Source organism: Panthera uncia (assembly GCF_023721935.1).
Source record: "Panthera uncia isolate 11264 chromosome B3 unlocalized genomic scaffold, Puncia_PCG_1.0 HiC_scaffold_1, whole genome shotgun sequence".
NCBI lineage: Eukaryota > Metazoa > Chordata > Mammalia > Carnivora > Felidae > Panthera > Panthera uncia.
Window position 1 is genome coordinate 67,074,314 of NW_026057582.1, and position 17,125 is coordinate 67,091,438.

General features: G+C 48.1%; 1 protein-coding gene across 1 annotated transcript; it reads right to left on the minus strand.

Moving 5' to 3' along the window:
* FOXG1 (forkhead box G1) lies at positions 1–2,675 on the minus strand. The gene has a single exon (XM_049612963.1). It carries the CDS (start codon positions 2,423–2,425, stop codon positions 953–955), a length of 1,473 nt encoding a protein of 490 aa, XP_049468920.1. The 5' UTR covers positions 2,426–2,675; the 3' UTR covers positions 1–952.
* Between the last annotated feature and the right edge of the window lie 14,450 nt (positions 2,676–17,125).

The window sequence follows — 17,125 nt, forward strand, 5'->3', positions numbered from 1 at the left end:
TATGAATTTAGCCTATTTTTTATTTCTGTGTGTTCATAGTAAACATTTTTGTAAGTGACAAACACGGGCATATGACCACAGTATCACAATCAAGAAATTTTAAGACAACATTAACAATCACTCAAATTGATGCGGCATTTGCGCAACACAGGTTACATATTTGCAAGGTTTTACCTATAAGTACAATAGGTATTAACATTTCACTACATTTAGAAAAAATAAAAGTGACCTGTTAGTGACCACATACATCAAAATATACACAACACAAACTGAAGGCAATCATTAATTTTGTCCCCTTCCGATTCATTTGAATGGGCAGTGCTGCCAACTGAAACAACTTTCCTTTTTTTTTTGTTTTTTTTGTTTTTTTTTTTTTGTTTTGTTTTTTAATACTTAGCATACCAAGTGCATTTTAGAACCCAATCTTTGGTCTAAAAGTAAACAAAAGAAAAAAAAACAGTTTTTTAAAGAAAAGGACAAAACAATAAATGGCCAAAATAATTTCTTGGGCACCTTTACTACGAATGCTTCTTAAATACAAATTACAGTTTAACATTTTAAAACTCTCCCCATAATTTAGGTTGTTCTCAAGGTCTGCGTCCACCATAAAGATCCATGATAACTTATAATACTGCACACATGGAAATCTGGCGGCTCTTAGAGATAGACTTGTCAGGTTTGAATGAAATGGCAAAGCAGTCACTATTTAGATACACGTTCTACTATAATTTTGACTTCCAAACCTTATATTCTACAATGTATTCTCCCCACATTGCACCTCGCTGACACTCCACACCTTGTTAGAATAATAAACAATCCTAAAGACTGAACAAACGTACAGAAATGGGGGGGGGGTGGGGGCTTAATAAAAAATACCTGGACTTATTTTTTAATTATCATTTACAATGCAAATGTGTGTAAAACGTTCACTTACAGTCTGGTCCCAGGGATGTTAATGTATTAAAGGGTTGGAAGAAGACCCCTGATTTTGATGTGTGAAATAATCAGACAGTCCCCCGGACAGTCCCGTCGTGAAACTTGGCAAAGAGGGTCTTAAAGACTCACAGGGCAGGGTCGAGGGGGCCTGCGGAGATGTGGAGGACGACGCGGCCCGGGCGCTCATGGACGTGCTGCTCTGCGAAGTCATTGACGGGTGCGGGACGTGGGGGAAAAAGTAACTGGTCTGGCCCGCGAGCAGGTTGACGGAGCAAGGGTTGAGGGAGTAGGTCCCGGAGCAGGGCACCGACAGGCCGCAGGGCACCGAGGCAGCGAGGGCGGCGGCCGTGAGGTGGTGCGTGGCGTACGGGATCTCCCCGTTGACCAGCCGGTCCACGCTCAGGCCGTTGGCCGTGGAGAACGAGTGGTTGTTGCCCAGCGAGTTCTGAGTCAACACGGAGCTGTAGGGCATGGGGTGGCTGGGGTAGGCCGACGTGGTGCCATTGTAACTCAAAGTGCTGCTGGCGCGGGGGTGGTGCAGGGACAGGAAGGGCGACATGGGCCAGTAGAGGGAGCCGGCGCGGTCCATGAAGGTGAGGCCGGTGGAGGTGAGGCGCGCCCCGCGCTTGAAGGCCAGCTTGGCCCGCGACGTGGTGGAGCGGCGCCGCAGCTTGCCCGTGGTGCCGCCGATGAACACGTCGTCGCTCGACGGGTCCAGCATCCAGTAGTTGCCCTTGCCCGGGTCGTCGTAGTGGCGGGGCACCTTCACGAAGCACTTGTTGAGGGACAGGTTGTGGCGGATGGAGTTCTGCCAGCCCTGCTTGTTCTCGCGGTAGTAGGGGAAGTTCTTCATGATGAACTCGTAGATGCCGTTGAGCGTGAGCCGCTTCTCCGGGCTCTGCCGGATGGCCATCATGATGAGCGCGTTGTAGCTGAACGGCGGCTTCTCGTACTTGCCGTTCTTCTTCTCGCCCTCCTTGCCCCCCTCCCCGTCCTTGCCGCCCTCGCCCGCCCCCTTCTTCTCCTCCCCCCCGGCGCCGGCGCCCTTCTCCTTCTCGTCCGGCCCGACGGGCGCCAGCTCCCCGGGCCCGCCGCCCGGCTCGCCCTTGCCGCCCAGCCCGTCCGCTTTGGCCCCGTCCAGGGCGGCGGCCGGCGGCGGCGGCGGCGGCGGCGGCGGGAGCAGCAGCTGCTGGGGGCCCTTGTCGTCGTCGGCTGCCGGGGCGCCCCGCGCCTGGGGGGGCTGCGGTGCCTGGGGCGGCGGCGGCGGTGGCGGCTGCTGCTGCGGCGGCGGCGGCGGTTGCGGGGCGGGCGGCGGCGGGTGGTGGTGGTGATGGTGGTGATGGTGGTGGTGCTGGGGGTGGTGGCTGTTGTGGTGGCCGTGGCTCGCGTGGTGGTTGTCGTTCTGGACCGCCTCTGGCACCAGGCTGTTGATGCTGAACGAGGACTTGGGGATCATTTTCACCTCTTTCCTATCTCCCATGTCCAGCATCACCCAGTCGTCGGGGGGGAAACGGCGGCGGCGGCGGCGCGGGAGCGGGACAGCGGCGCGGCGGGCGGCTGCGACCGGTGGGTGCCGAGCGGGGCGCGGGCGGCGCGGGCGGCGGCGGTGGCACTGAGCGCTCCGGCAGCAGCGCAGTTGGACCGCAGGCTCCGGCGCTGGCAAGTCATGTAGCAAAAGCAGCAACCACCCCTCAGGAATTAGAAGAAAAAAAAAAAAAAAAAAAAAAAAGGAAAAGAAAAAAAGAAAGAAAGAGGAAAAAAAAAAAAAAAAAGAAACAACCACCGCCCCGGGGGTGAAGCTCCCTCGCTCCCAACTCTACTTCTTGGTTTCCCCCCCACCCCCCGCTCCCCCCCCCTTCTGCTGCTTCCTCCTCCTCCTCCTCTCGCAGCAGCAGTCACAGCAGCAGCAGCAGCAGCCCAAAGGGGGGGAGAGCCGGGCGGCGGGCGGGCGCGTCCCGGAGCGGCCGCGGCGAGGCTGGGGAGACAGCGATCGAGGCGGCTATAGCCACAATTAATTTTCCGAGCTACAGGCGCACACTAGGGCTGTAAAAAAATTTTTGGTTTAACCTTTCCTACCGCTGGGCCAATCAGAGCCGGCGGCGTGCGGGAGCGTCTCTCCTGCCGTCGGCCAATCGGCGGACCCGGGCCCACCCACCCCCGCCCCGCCCGCAGGCTCCCGCCCCCTCGGCGCTCGCCTCCCCCTCGCCGCGGGCCTGGGCCTCGCGGCCGCGCGAAGCCGCGTAGGGATACGCCGCCGGGAGCACGCTGCGCCGCGGCCCTTGGCGGCGCCCCCTCCACCCGCTCCACCTCGCGGGTCGGCTCAGCCGAAATCCCCCCCGTCTTAGGGCAAATAGCTCCCGTTTCCGGCTGCCTTCTCACTGTATTGGGTCGTTTTCGTTTGAGCGTCAATATGGGTCGTTATTGATTAAAGTTTGTATTCAATGTTATTTTTAAAAGCGGGGGGCGGCGGCGGCAGCGGTGGTGGAGGGAAGAGTGGGAGTGCAGGGAGAGGATGCAAGGAGAGGGCAGGAAATGGAGGAGGAGGCGAGGCGCCACTTTCCCGAGTCGGCCCTGCAGGCCCGGCTCCGGCATTTCTGAGTCCGTAGGAAAACTGTGCCCCTTGTAGGTAACACTGCAGCGAGGCTTGGGATGGCTGGGGAGGGAAGGCCCACCCCTGGCGTGGGGAGGGGGGGTGCCCTACACCTTGGGGGGAGGAGGGTCTGGAGGAGGTTTGGGAACGGAGGGCTGAGGAGGAGGAAGTGCGCTGGCGAGCGCGGGGCCAAACAGGGGTTACTTACTCGGTTCCTGCGGCCGGGCGGCGGCGAGCTCGGAGCTCGGGCGCCGCCGGGAAGCCGGGCCTGGGGCTCCTGGCGCTGCGGCGGCGGCGGCGGCGGCGGCGGGCGGGGGCGGCTCAGTGGTGGGCGCCTATGATAGCCTTCCGAAATGAGGGGTGCTCAGAGAGAAAACAATACCAAACAATCTCGAAATAAACCAGGTAACACATGCTATGTCTATGTGCCTCTTCCTTCCCCTTCTCTCCTGCTCCAGATCGTCGCTCACACGCTGGGTGACTCGGTGTCGTTTTCTCCTTGCCGCCGCTCCAGCGTCTCCTCAGCTTCTAATCCGAATTGGAAGCGAGTAGCCGCGAGCGATCACCCTGGAAATGTTTCATTTTGCTTGTTGACATTGGAGGGAAAATAAGGGTGGGCGGCTATTTCTTTCCGTTTTTTTTTTTTTTTTTAAGCCTTCCTGTTTTCACTCCCCTCTTTTCTTTTTTTCTTTCCGTTTCTCAAATGCTTTTGATTTGTGCGGGCCTTAATGCTGAAATAACCGCATGCTGAAGCCAGCCCTTTCCCACCCTGAATGCAGATGGAAGGCAACTAGAAGCCTTGGGTGCGTGGGTCCCACACTCCCAGCTTCTTGGGCTTTAGAACTGGGAAGGTTCGGTTGAGGGCTGAAGTGAGTGGGGAGATTGTGATTCGGGGGCTTTAAAAGGATCCCGTGGCCAGGGGCAGGGCTAAGGCCCAGCATTTCCCAGGGATTGGAATTTGGTGCGGAGCACACTGATCAAAGGCTGTTTCATCCCACATGGGTACGAAACATACCACATTTTACGGAGGATGTAGCCCTACAGAAGAGGGAGGTGGAGGAGAAGCATAAATGAGACGCACTTTTCCCCCTCCTCTGTAAAATAAATAATCATAAAATATAAACATTTACTCACTTTGATAAACTCTCAAACTGGCAGATTTAGTATTTAAGAAAAGGAAGGAGGAAAAAACGATGCCTACGTGTGTTGTTAAAGTTAAGTTCTAAAACGAAGAATGCAAATGATGAAAACAAGAATGCTCAGGTTAATGTGGAGTTATTCTACTCTCCCCACCCCACTCCCTACCTTGAAATCCCGAGGAAGAGAGAGAGAGAATAAACTCTGAAGAGAAGAACAGACCATGACAAATAGCTAGTGATTTTTAAAATATCTATTACGAATACCAAAAAGAAACCTGGAACATTGGATTAACCTCATCTACCCTTCTACTATATGTATCCCACCCCTATTTCTACATATTTCCTTACTTAAGCTCTATTTACATGTGGGAAAGTTCAAGGGTCCCAGCTATCAACGTTGGTAGTGGCATGGCCCCAAACATTGACTTCTAAGCTCCAATTTCTTAGAGCCGGGTGAGCTAATGGGCTTTGTGGACCGTTTGGAGAGCTCTGTGAGCCTTCCTCCTTCTGCCTGCTTTTCTCCTTTCACTCCCCTCCTCAGGCCTGTTATTCCTACTTTTCCTCAACTCACTTTCCTCCCTCCTCCCCTCTTCCTCCCTCCTGCTGCTCGCACCCCCCCCCTCCATCTATTCCTCTCCCTCACTCCATTCCTCCACCTACTCCTCCCCGTTTCTCCCCCCACAACCCCCCTTCGCATCACCACTTATAATGGCACACAAGGGCTCCCTCTGAGGTGGACGGCCCGGTACGTTTTCGTAGTCGGTCTAGCGTGAAATGATTCGGTGTAACCGGATTCTTGGGAAAGGACAGGTTACGTAAACATTTACTGATGTGGAGTAACTATACTATTTGTACTCTGATATGCAGGAAGGAAAGTGTTGATTAACACAGAAGAAAAAAAAGCGAAATTAGCTGATTGCATGCTCATAAGTGCAAGCTGTCATTGAACTGCTTTTAAAATAGACACAGCTGGGTGTTTGTGTTGAAAAATTTCTTGTGTTTTTGCTAATACTGAAATAAGCATGATTTTGTATACCAAACATTTTCAGATCATTAAAATTTGTAATCTGTGCTGGTTTTAAACACAAAGAAAAGAAACAGAATCATTTCGATGTAAAATTTGCTGATATTATATTAACTCAATCAGGTCTGTACAAATTGTGCATTGTGCCTCCTAAAATCTGTTTGATCAATTTAATACACAAAGTGCCAAACGTGGGTATTGTTTGTTAACATTGGACATTTTATTCAAATCTGAGCTCAGCAGCAAACTGGAGGGGCATTCCTTGAATACAACACCAGCACTGACTGATGAATTTTTAATGTTTTAAGGTGTTTCTTAGGTCAAAGCTGAGTGTGCATTGTTTTGTAATCTTGCATACAAATTTAGCAGGTGAAAATAAGTTTTTCTTTTGTTTACTTTCAAAAAGCAAAAACTGGGGTCTGCTAATGAGAGCTGTAGTAATCTGGTCTTATGTGCCATGAGCTGATATTGACTGGGAAAATATTGTGCATGCAAATTAAGAATGTGTTATATTATTTTAAGGGTTGCATGGATGCAAGTTTCAAAATAGGATATTTGTGTAGGAATAGAATACAGTTTAATATAATCACTCTAAAGATCTAGTCTACCTAATGACAGAGGCCATTTGCAATTTGGGGGGAAGTGATTTTATGATTCTTTTAATAATTTTAATTGGACTTTATGGTGAGATAGAGTACTGTATAATATATAGGTGTGGGGGTAGGCTTGTTCAACAAAACATGCAGTATTTACTCAGCAGCCCACATTTGTCTCAGCAATGGCTTCTTTTTAGAACTGCTACTAGATGAAATGGAGGGGGAGGGGGTTCTTGGGCAGAGCATTGTGCAAGTTGAAAGTCCCTGGATGGAGCTTTGTAAATCCTACTGGTCAATTTGGGTGCAAATTGGATTTGAAGGGCTGCCCAAGTCCACTTCGGGACCTCGGTCCTAAACACATGAAGCCCCAATTCTGTATTTCCACCTCAGTCTCTGTGATTACTTTCAGAAGACAGAGGGCATCCAGTGGTCTGAGATCTAAAACAAATTCTGTATAATTCTACTAGTTTCTCATCATTAGCTTAATCTTGATCTCTCACACACAAACATCTATAAATGTGCACTGTTGATGAATCAAAGAGAAGTCAGAGCAAATGTAATTTTCTGGTATATACAGGGGTAAATATCTTTCTTTCTCTGTCTGCAGTCCCTACCCCACCACGTCCCCCGAAAAGAGGACAGGCCTCATAAAGAGTGAGCAGTCCCAACAGAAGACTTGCTTGGGGTATGAACTAGATGATTTCATCTCTACTTTTAATTAATAACCAAGGCACCACAGCCTATTGTATCTGAGTAGGGAGCAGCACATTTAGTTTTTCCATTTGGCGGTGTTACATTAAGTCTTCTTTAAGGGCTTCCCCCCCCCCCCCCCCCCCCGCTTTCTGTCGGTTTTTTCACTTCTTTTTTTCCCCTTAGTATCTGCTGGCTAAAGGAGGGAGGGCCATTTTTACCTAAAATCCACTTTGCTTTTGGCTCCCTGGACAGAGTGTCCTTGGAGTGGCACCAAGCTCTGGCTAAAGCTCTCTTCCTGCAGATGCATAGGGAGTCCCTGACCCCGTGACGTTTGGGAACAAGTGGAACTCATGCAGAGGCATCCAGGTATTTCCAGAGACTGACGAGCGAGGTCTGCAATCGCTTCCTAACAGCAGGTAATGGTGCTAACATTTAGTGATTATAAGTTACTCTTTAGCGTCTTGTATCCTTGTTCTGTGGGTTTTGGTTACAGGTTACACGATTAGGTTTGCGAGAACAGTAGTGAACTAAACTTCTCAGTAAGAGGTCTTCACACCAGGGAAGTGTTACTTTTCTGCAGCAGCCCTGCCTCGTCACTCATTAGGGAGCTGCAGGTTGTCAAGCGGCTGCTGTCAGCACGCACGCGCGCACCCCCAATACCTCTGGGGGCGCGCACATGTGTGCGAGCCTGTGTGTGTGCGTGCGCGCGCACACACGCGCGCGCACACACACAGCACTAAAACTAAATTAAGAAGCCGATGATTAAGACAAGCGTCTACTAGGCCTGTCATTTCAGCATCCTTCCATCATAACATTGTGGCACAGGCAATTTTGCTTGAGAACCTCGAGAAAAAAAAAAAAAAAAACTATGGGAGAGTCTCATATTTGAGAGTCGAAATGTTAAACTGGCATAAGCTATCGAAGCTTTGGAAGTGAGAAAGTCCAAGGTAAAGGAAGAAGAAGAAGGCCTGAACAGAGACCCCTGGGACTCCCCAGGCAGGTTTTGTTTTTGTTTTTGTTTTTGTTTTGACTCGTCAGAGGTTTCAGGCTCTCTGAAGGCAAGTGCATATTCATCCAAAGGAACTGCAGGAAATCTGCGACAAAATACACTTCGGGAGTAGCTTCGTCCTAATATTACCCTGTGGAGAGCGAGACACAGAGATCGACAATGCAATAGTCTCACCCTAGGGTCGAAGGACTTTTGGAAAGTCCCTCTGAACCTTTCAAATATTCTACACATTTTTCATAAATATGAAATGCCCACTACCCCTTTCTTGTTTCCCATTATTTGCCAGCCTGGTCAAGACCTTCTAGGGTAGACACTTTTCAGGAGTTGAGTCCCTGGTAGTGTGAGGTGAGGGCAAGCATGTTCCATTTCTTGACCTGATCCAATTGGGAGAAATGATCCCACACCTTTTGGGCAAACCCGCTGAGAGGTCCCTTTTCTCCTCTAGTTGCCCTAGGAAATGGCACAGCTCATCCTTCAAAGGGGTCAGGAAATGCTAAAGAGAAAGACAAAGAGTTGGAGGGGGGATGGTAAACGAGTATGATGGAGGTCTTTAGCTTTCACTCTGGAGTCTATCTGAAAAGGGAGGAATTGAGATTGGGCAAAAGTCAGCACACAAGATAATGGATTTTCCATCAATGGGACACCAAAAGAGGGAGAAAAACAAAGATTTCATAAATATATATCAGGCTGAAAGAAGAACTTACAGGCCTCAAAATGCTGAGTTCCTAACTATCCTGTCACTGTTCTCCTTAATTAGTTGGAGCTTCAGTTTGATTTCCCGTAGAAGCCTGAATAATCTACTTTGGGAAGTATTCTAGAGTCTTCCGAGAATGTGGTGCATCCACTCTGCTCTATTTTGAAGCACCCTTCTAAAGGCCCTCCATACTCCAGTCGTTGTGAGGGAAGACGGATGGGTGTTACTCAGTCTCGGGTTTTAGATGGGCAACTCTCAAAGGTACAGGAAGAGCACTGAACAGCCCAAAGTCCGTATTGGAGAGTGATGAGTGTGTTTGAGAAAACACACTCGTACCTACTAGTAGTCTGTGAAGGAATGAGGGAAGAGAAAAAACTTCAAGCGCTGGGGTGGGCAGGCCAGGAGGCACGCAGAGAGCCCTCCCATCACAAAGTCCCTCTTCTCCTGGGGAAAGTCAAATGGGAGAAAGCAAACTATTTGCTAATCCAATACATCACCTCCCTTTCTAAAACCCCAAATGGACAAACCAATGAGCCCATTTTGACTTCCTGCCTACCTCATACCCACCTGCCTCCTCGCTCTCGAACTGCGGTTCCCGAAGATCTTCCTCCTCCCCCCTCCTAACAGCGGTGGAGAATCTATTGGAGCTGCGTTTCCCAAAAGGTCCGGATCTTCCCCCTCCCCCGCTCACGCCCCTAGAGGCTGTACTACCCTGGCAGTTCCCGGAGAGGATGGTCGCCGAGTCCCAGCTCCCGGGCCCGCGCACCGCACCGCTCCTCCCAGCGCACACCCGCGCGCCTGCCCCGCGCTCCTTTGTCGCTGGAGCCTGCCGAGCGCAGTCAAGCTTAGAGGACCTGCTTTTAGGTTTCATTTCCGGATTTTCCCCCCTTACAGTTACCTTTCCAGACGAGATGTCTCGTGTTTGCACATCATACCGGAAGCACACACACAGATCAGTATTTTTGGGCTAAGAGGTCATCTGCTACGGTGAACGCGGAAAAAAAAAAAGAGCGAGAGACCAGTTGATGGTTTTAAGCCTATTATTTGTATAAAGCACAGATCCGAGTTAAAAGACTAGGGTTCGTGTAGGCGAAGTTAATTCGCATATTCAGTTACGTGTACGGGATGTTGAACCCAGTCGGGGAGGGCAGTTGTACCCCTATTTGTCTCCTGCCCTTTGGAAGAAGACGCGCGCAGGGAGGAAAGGAGCGGCCAGGGTAAGCTAGACGCAGAATGGCGTCAGGAGCAAGTTCCCGTTAGCAGGGGGAACAAACCCACCAGACCCCCCGTTTCAGAATCTACAACAAAAGTAGTGCGGGGGGGGGGTCACTTTTCTTTTAAAAACAATCCTAGATTCTTGTTTACCAATTTCAGTATCTTCCTCCTGGGTTTGTCCTAAGGCACGAAGGAGATCAAGTACTGTTCATGAAAAAAGCCCAGCCGGCAAGTTTGCCTCGTGAGCGTGTGAACTATGAATCGCCACGGCGAAGAGGTTTCTTTCTTTCTTTTCCTTTTTCTTTCTTTTTTTTCCTCTCACTCTTTTCTTTTCTCCTTGGGGCACGAAGTTGTTCGATAAGACAGAGGAGGCCACGAAGCAGCGGAAACGCTGCAAAAGCCCCAGCTCCTTTGGAGAGCAGCCTGTGAAGCTGGCAGGCGGCGGCTGCGCGCTGTCTAGGAGCTGAGCTCGCTCCGAAGCTGTCCCAACTCCTGCCGCGGCGGCCGCCGGCGACACCCAACGCTGCGCTGGGATCGCTGCCCAAGCGGCCTACCCTTTGGCCTTGGAGTAAACAGCCCAGGAGATGAGAGAAACGGCCCCTAATTGGGCTGAGCGTCTGCTCTCCAGCTCGGAACACTAAACTGGGCCCGCGGGTTTTCCCGGAGGAAGTTGCAAGCCCGACCACAAAGCAAAGGATGGGAGACACTAGATTTTAAACAAGTCCGGAGTCACACACGAAACGTTATTTTTCTCATTAATTAGAAGTAGTTCCCTTTGCCTGTTTATATGCACGCGCACGCAATTGATCACACACCGCGATTTACTCGAAGAATGCTTAGGTATCTTTAGCACACACTCTCCATTCTTTGTCTCCTTGAACATTTTCAGCTGATAGTGTGGCTGGTTGGGATCAATTAGCACTGGATTTTGCCCCAAGATTGCTCCCCAGGGCGGACAAATGGAGCCAACTCATCTCCCGCGATGTTTTTCGCCCACGTGCGTATCCACGCCAGGGCTTTAGAAGCAGTTCAAAATCCCCAGCCTTGGTTTCACTTGATTTTGTTGTTGTTGTTGTTATTGATAAATATTGGGTCATACACAAGGCACTTGTCAGAGCCTTTGGCTCATTCTCGCAGCTGCAGCTCCTAGCGGGGCGTTTGAGTCGTGTCCTAGGAACTGGAGGGATTTATTGGGAGAAGAACTGCACATTCTCTGCTCCTTCACTTGCAGAGATGGTCTCTTAAAATCCTATGTCCTGTCTGCCTGCTGTCACGTTTGTTTCTTGGTTTGTTCAGATATGTCAACACTGGGTGGATGCTTGTGTCTTTTAAATGTATTTTTTTTTAATTGAAATTTTCTTTAAAAAAAGGAGGAAGAAACTATCTATCCCAGTTCTCTAGGTGTATCTGAAAGGAAGGAGAACGTAGGCCAGTAGACAGATAATTGCAATTACGGCTGGGTCGGGGTTGCCGGGGAGTGGCGGTTGGGTAGATTGGACATTTGGGGGTTGTGTAATTGGAGTAATGTATACAGTTTATCTTTTGGCTGTGCTGTGCCTCCTCTTTCCCTTGATACATATTCCACATAAACTGAACCCATGGTCGGCTTGTCTTGGCATGTTTAAAGCTCCAGACACCCAACAGTATCATTACAGGAAAGAGACAAAACCCCAAAGACTCCAGGCAGGGAGACGGCTGCCTTTGGGGTGAATGGGGAATTTGCCTTGGCGTTGGACTTTTCGGGTAAGCGAACCCACTGGCTCAGACTGCCTGGCAGCCAGAGTTCAGGTCTTCCCCGCGCTGAAGTGCAGGGAGGGGGTGGGGATAGGGGTGGGGAAAGAAACAGCTGATTTTTGACATTTCAAAGGGACTCTTTCTATTTATCAGTGTTACCGAAGTGTACGTTACTGGAGAAACAACAAAACAAGCATAGAGCTGCAATTTTCAAGAAAATAGGATCCCCAAATATAAAAATAAAAAAGTAGCAGATAAGATGTATAATTCAATCAAATTACACAAAATTGCTTGAAAATCCAGAACAGTAGCGATCCATTATGCCTCTGTTTTATTAGTGACAAGTACAATTACTCTAAAATAAAGAACACTGGTGAATATATAATTGGCTGTAATCATGTTAGTGTTTGAATAAAAATGACGGGAACATTTAACACTTTGACAACAAAATGTTCAGAAATAACTTATTTATTCAAACAGTTTTTATTTTCCACCAAGTGAAGGAGAAACACAGTTTGCCTAGGAAAATCAATGACTTTTCCCTACAATAAATAAATACCCAAAAGGGGGAAAAACAGCCCCACACCTCTATATTATTACTATTATTATTTTTTAAAGCCAGCAAGAAGCTTAATCCTGTGTTTGGAGTCAGCACCCGCCTGTGGTTGCGTACCAACATCCGCCACCTAGAGGAAGAGGTCTGCAGCTCACCCAACGCCAACCCGTTTTCCCGTGGTGACCTCGGGAATCAAACTTAATATTCCTTTGCAAATCGCTCTCCAAACTACCTCCCCCTCCCACACCCCCTCACATCCCCTTCCGCCCTACAACATCGTCACAATATTTTCTTAGTAATTGCTCCGTGCAATTGACAGAAGCGCCAAGTCTCCGGCGGCGCGGTGCTCTCCCAGCAAAGCGCCAGAGCGCGTTGGGAAACAGGTCAGGGAATATTTGGGTCTGGAGCGATAATCCATTTTTTATCCAAAATTCGTCTAGAGCAGCCTGAATTCGGGGCTCCTAAAGCAACGCCTGATGCCGGCACCACCACATGCCAATGCTTTTTTAGGGCTTTCTCGGAGAGACCAGCCCGGATTCCTCTCTCGGCCAGTTGCTTACCGCGGGGTTTTTCCCGACTTTTCCTCAGTCCACGCTCCCCTGCACCCCCAAGCACGAAGATCTGAGATCCTGGTTCTCTTTAATCAGTTCTTCGAGCCCAACGGGTCCTTTGATTTTCCAAACGGGTTGCTTGAGGTGCTGAGGTAAAGGCATTAGAGGGGAGACTAGGTTTGGATGGGTGACCCCTGTGGCCTGGGGGGAGCAGCCCGGGAGAAACCCCAGGCCTTGACACCGAGTCCCGGAGTTTCGAGAAACTTCCACAGTGTACGGGGAAATTTGAGGCTGGGCCCGCAGGGACTAGGGGCCTTTCCGCATTTTAGTCTCGGTGGATCCTATCGGCTTCTTGCGCAGAAAAAGCCAACCTCACTCCCGGTCTTTGCCTGGCTGCTTCCGACTCCTGTCTTGGAGAAAGGAGATGCTAAGGGAGGGCGAAGGGGTTAGGGAAAGAAAAGTAACGAGGGTGATCCGTGAGTTCCACGGCTGGTTGATTCCCGAGCAAGCAAACTGTGGACATCCGCGCACCGGCTTGCAGGCATTTCTAACCCCCAACCCGTCCAAAGTTTTGTTTTGCTTTGTTTTAAGGTATCCAGAACACTGTTCAAGCTGAAAGTTTGCTAGAAAGGCAGGGAAGGAACAAGCAAGGTTAATTCGTTTGGGGGGAGAAAGAAAACTCATAAATAATTGGAATTCAATTGGGTTTAATTTCATCTGTTTCCCCTTCCCTCCTTTTCTTCTCCTTTTTTTTTTCTTCCTCGATTTCTCTCACCTTTGCCTTCCGCCTTCTCCCCGCCCCCCACCCCATCCCTTCTCCCTATCCCTATTCCTGTCGTTATCCCTATCCCGGTCTCTCTGGGTGTCAGAGAAAAGAGGCGGCTCGAAAGGGGTGGAGGTGACCATTTTTATGCAGAGTTTCAGAACCGCCTCGTCTGTTCTCAGTCCCAACGCTGGAGCTTAAAGGAGACATCCCAGGGATGACTCTTCCTTTTCCCTCTTCCAGAGGCGACCTCAGAACCTCGGACTAAGACGCTTTATCATCATTGTTATTATTTTTTAAAGATAGTTGAAATAAGTGTGTGCGTGTGTACACTATATAAAACAACCAGCCTCTAAAACTGGTCACCCAGTACATGCCTGGCCCCAGGGAACGAGGCTCGCCCTAAAACTCACTCCACCCAATCCCCAAGAACTGAAACCCTCAGAAATGTTTCTTTTGGTTTTTGGTGAAAAGTGGCGCTTCCACTCTCAAATGCCAGGTCTAGCGTTGCTCTCCCGCATCATATTAACAGGCGATGTTAGCCTTCCCCTACGTGTTTAGGCTGCTAATGCGGGCCACTTAACGCACAAAAATGCTCATCTGTGGAGATTTTCCCAAGGCTGGTCGCGATGCTGGCTCCTTTTTCTTTTCTTTTCAGGGCACGTCCATTCCTCCCTCCCCCTCTGGGGGCTCAACAAGGGGGTCCAACAAGTTTCAGCGAGAGTGTGAGAGCCCTCTCCTCTATCTCCTGCCTGTCAACCCACCCAAGGGGTTGTACATTTTTGGTTTTCCCTCAGGAACAGGAATAAATGGATGCTTCAGCCACGGCACTGGGTTGCCTCCATCAGTTAACTTGCCTTCATCTTTCCTTTCTGCCTCCTCACTTCAGTCTGTGAAAGCAGCTCAGGACTGCATTCACAGCTGCCTCTGTATCCTTCTTAGCCCTAGCCTTCTGAAGAAAACTCTACTGGTTTTCTTTTCTGATGGCTGGAAAGCTGGGTTGGAGATGCTCTCTGTATAGGATTGTTTATGTGTCATGGACGTTTGTCTAGTTTTAATAACTTTATGGAGGAGACTGTCTGAAGGAAGGAATCACCTGAACCTAGATGATGGCTTTTGTCATATTCTCTTACTCTTTTAAAGTCTGGCCTGGGAAAATCATGTGTTCTCATGATTCACATGTATCAAGTTTCCAAGGAGAAGGCCATCGGGGAGAAAATAAAACAAAACTAACTTTATATGTAGTAAGTATTACTCATTGGGTTTTGGTTTAAAAAGATTATTGTCTTCATGGCTCCCATCGGGAACATTTTTGCTTTTTAAAAACCTATATAGACATGAGAGCAGAGTTTTACACCTCTGGTTCTACCAGTCTCTTCCTATGGATCCTTAGGCAAGTTACTTCAGCTTTCCGGTTCTTTCTCTCTTCATCTAAGACATAAGTGATCTGCATTCATTAATATATAAAATAGCATCCACTTACCAAAATATCAACAACAATAAAAACAATTCCCAAAACCATAAGATTTTTTTTTTTTTTCTGGAAAGCTGGAAGAAAATCTGATTCAAACGACAGCAGCGACATCTAGTGACCATAACGCTCAATAGTAGTGATGAAGGTGTGGGATAGTTTACTGAGGAATGGATTTTCACAGGAGAGAGACCTGTGGTTTTTCTAATTAATCTTGATTGTCTGGAAAACACTACTCTCTTGATATCAAAGGATGTTTTACTGAGTTTATATTATGGTAGTAATATATAGAGAGGAAAAGACGTTTACCTCGGGTGTCTGCACACAGGGCAATTGCAAGAAGATTCTTCAAAATGTTTTAAATTCCATGTCAGGAGACGTTCTAAAAAATACTTTTGGGCAGTGTACTTTATTTAACCAATTTTCCAAATTATAATCAAATGTATTAATACATAAATACTTAGTAAAATTGGAAAAGCAAGAAATTCTTGAGATTTCCTTTGGTCTGGACCAACCATTTAGTTGATTCGAGATTGCTCTTTAGTCAATATCAGGAAACATGTTAAAGATAACCCCTCCTTTAAGTTACCACATATATTCTCTGCCTATATCATATTTGCTCAAGATGTTTTGAAGTTCAAAGAAATGGGATTCCCATTCCCAGATGGACGCCATCTCCTTAAATGGAATATCTGGGCACTGGTGAGGTCTTAACAATGGCAGAGACTTAGCAATGGCCCAGGACTTTTCAGAATAACAATTTTAACATTTTCTTGGCATTTAACAATTTAAACAGAGGTAACAGAAGAATTCATCTCATTCCCTATGACTTTATAAATTGGCCATGTGTGTGGGTGTAGTTTGTGCATGTACTCACTGAAGCATAAGTGTGTTTAATTTCATATTAGCAAAGCAGCTGATGACTACTGGAATATAGAGATCCATGTTTTGTAACTTTAACGGGGGCCAATTTTTTAATTCCATTTTATTTTTGAACAACAATTTCTGTGCCTTTACTATGGGGTTTGGTCATCGAGTGGCATGCTAGCTATTTAGCTATGTAGTATTTTAAACTAATAAGATAACTGGACTTGTTGTTAATACTTGGGAGAATCTGAACTGGTCACCCAACTTCTCTTGGCCTTAGTTTCCTCCTATAGAAATGAGTAGGTTGAACTCTCCGTTGTCCCTTATAGCTGCAAAGAGCTATAAGTCAATAAACCAGGAACCCTCATTCAGGAAGACTTTCTGTTTTTGCCCCTGTTGTCATTTGTGACCTTTCAGTGTCAGTTCTGAATTTTCCAGTTAGGCATCTCATCAGAAGTAAGAATTAAAAGAACTGATGAAATCTTGTTCGTCATGTCCCTCCCATCTTCTCCTTTGTTTGATTTAAAAGTATGACACAAATTGGGGCACCTGGGTGGGTCAGTCGGTTAAGCGTCCGACTCTTGGCTTCAGCTCAGGGCATGATCTCATGGTTCGTGAGTTTGAGCCTCTCAGCAGGCTCTGTGCTGACGGCACGGATCCTGCTTGGGATTCTCTCTCTCCCTCTCTGTGTTCCTCCCCTGCTCTCTCTCTCTCTCTCTCTCTCTCTTTCCAAATAAATAAACTTAAAAAAATTAAAATAAACGACAAAACTCATAGATTTTCCAGTTAATGTTCATTCAGGCATTGGTATGCACTCAGCTCTCTCTTGTCCATCCAGAAACATCACAGCATAGGAATGGGACTAAACTAACACAAAGCTGAGGCAGCTGTATTTGAGTTTCTCTAACACGTTCCCATATCCTTAATGATTATTATTGCTATTAATTTTGGGGGGAAGGGGGACCAGAGCCAAAGTATTCTGGCGGCAAACAGCCCACATTTCCTCCCGGCTTCTGTGACCCTATGAATAAATTCCTTCAGGAGGCGGCAGTAAAATATCTCCCACTTGTATCTGGCTTGGAACATCATTATACACATTTAGCAAGGAGAAGACTGTGAACAGGAGGAAAATATTACGCCATAATGCAAATACACTCATTTAACATGAGTTCCAGTGAGGAGGAACTCTCCTGACCTGGATTAATAGAAAGAACAAGGTTCATTACAAAGAAAATTCTGAATCTGCCAAAGGTTTAGTTTTTAGATGCTTTTCTGTTCTCTAGGTTA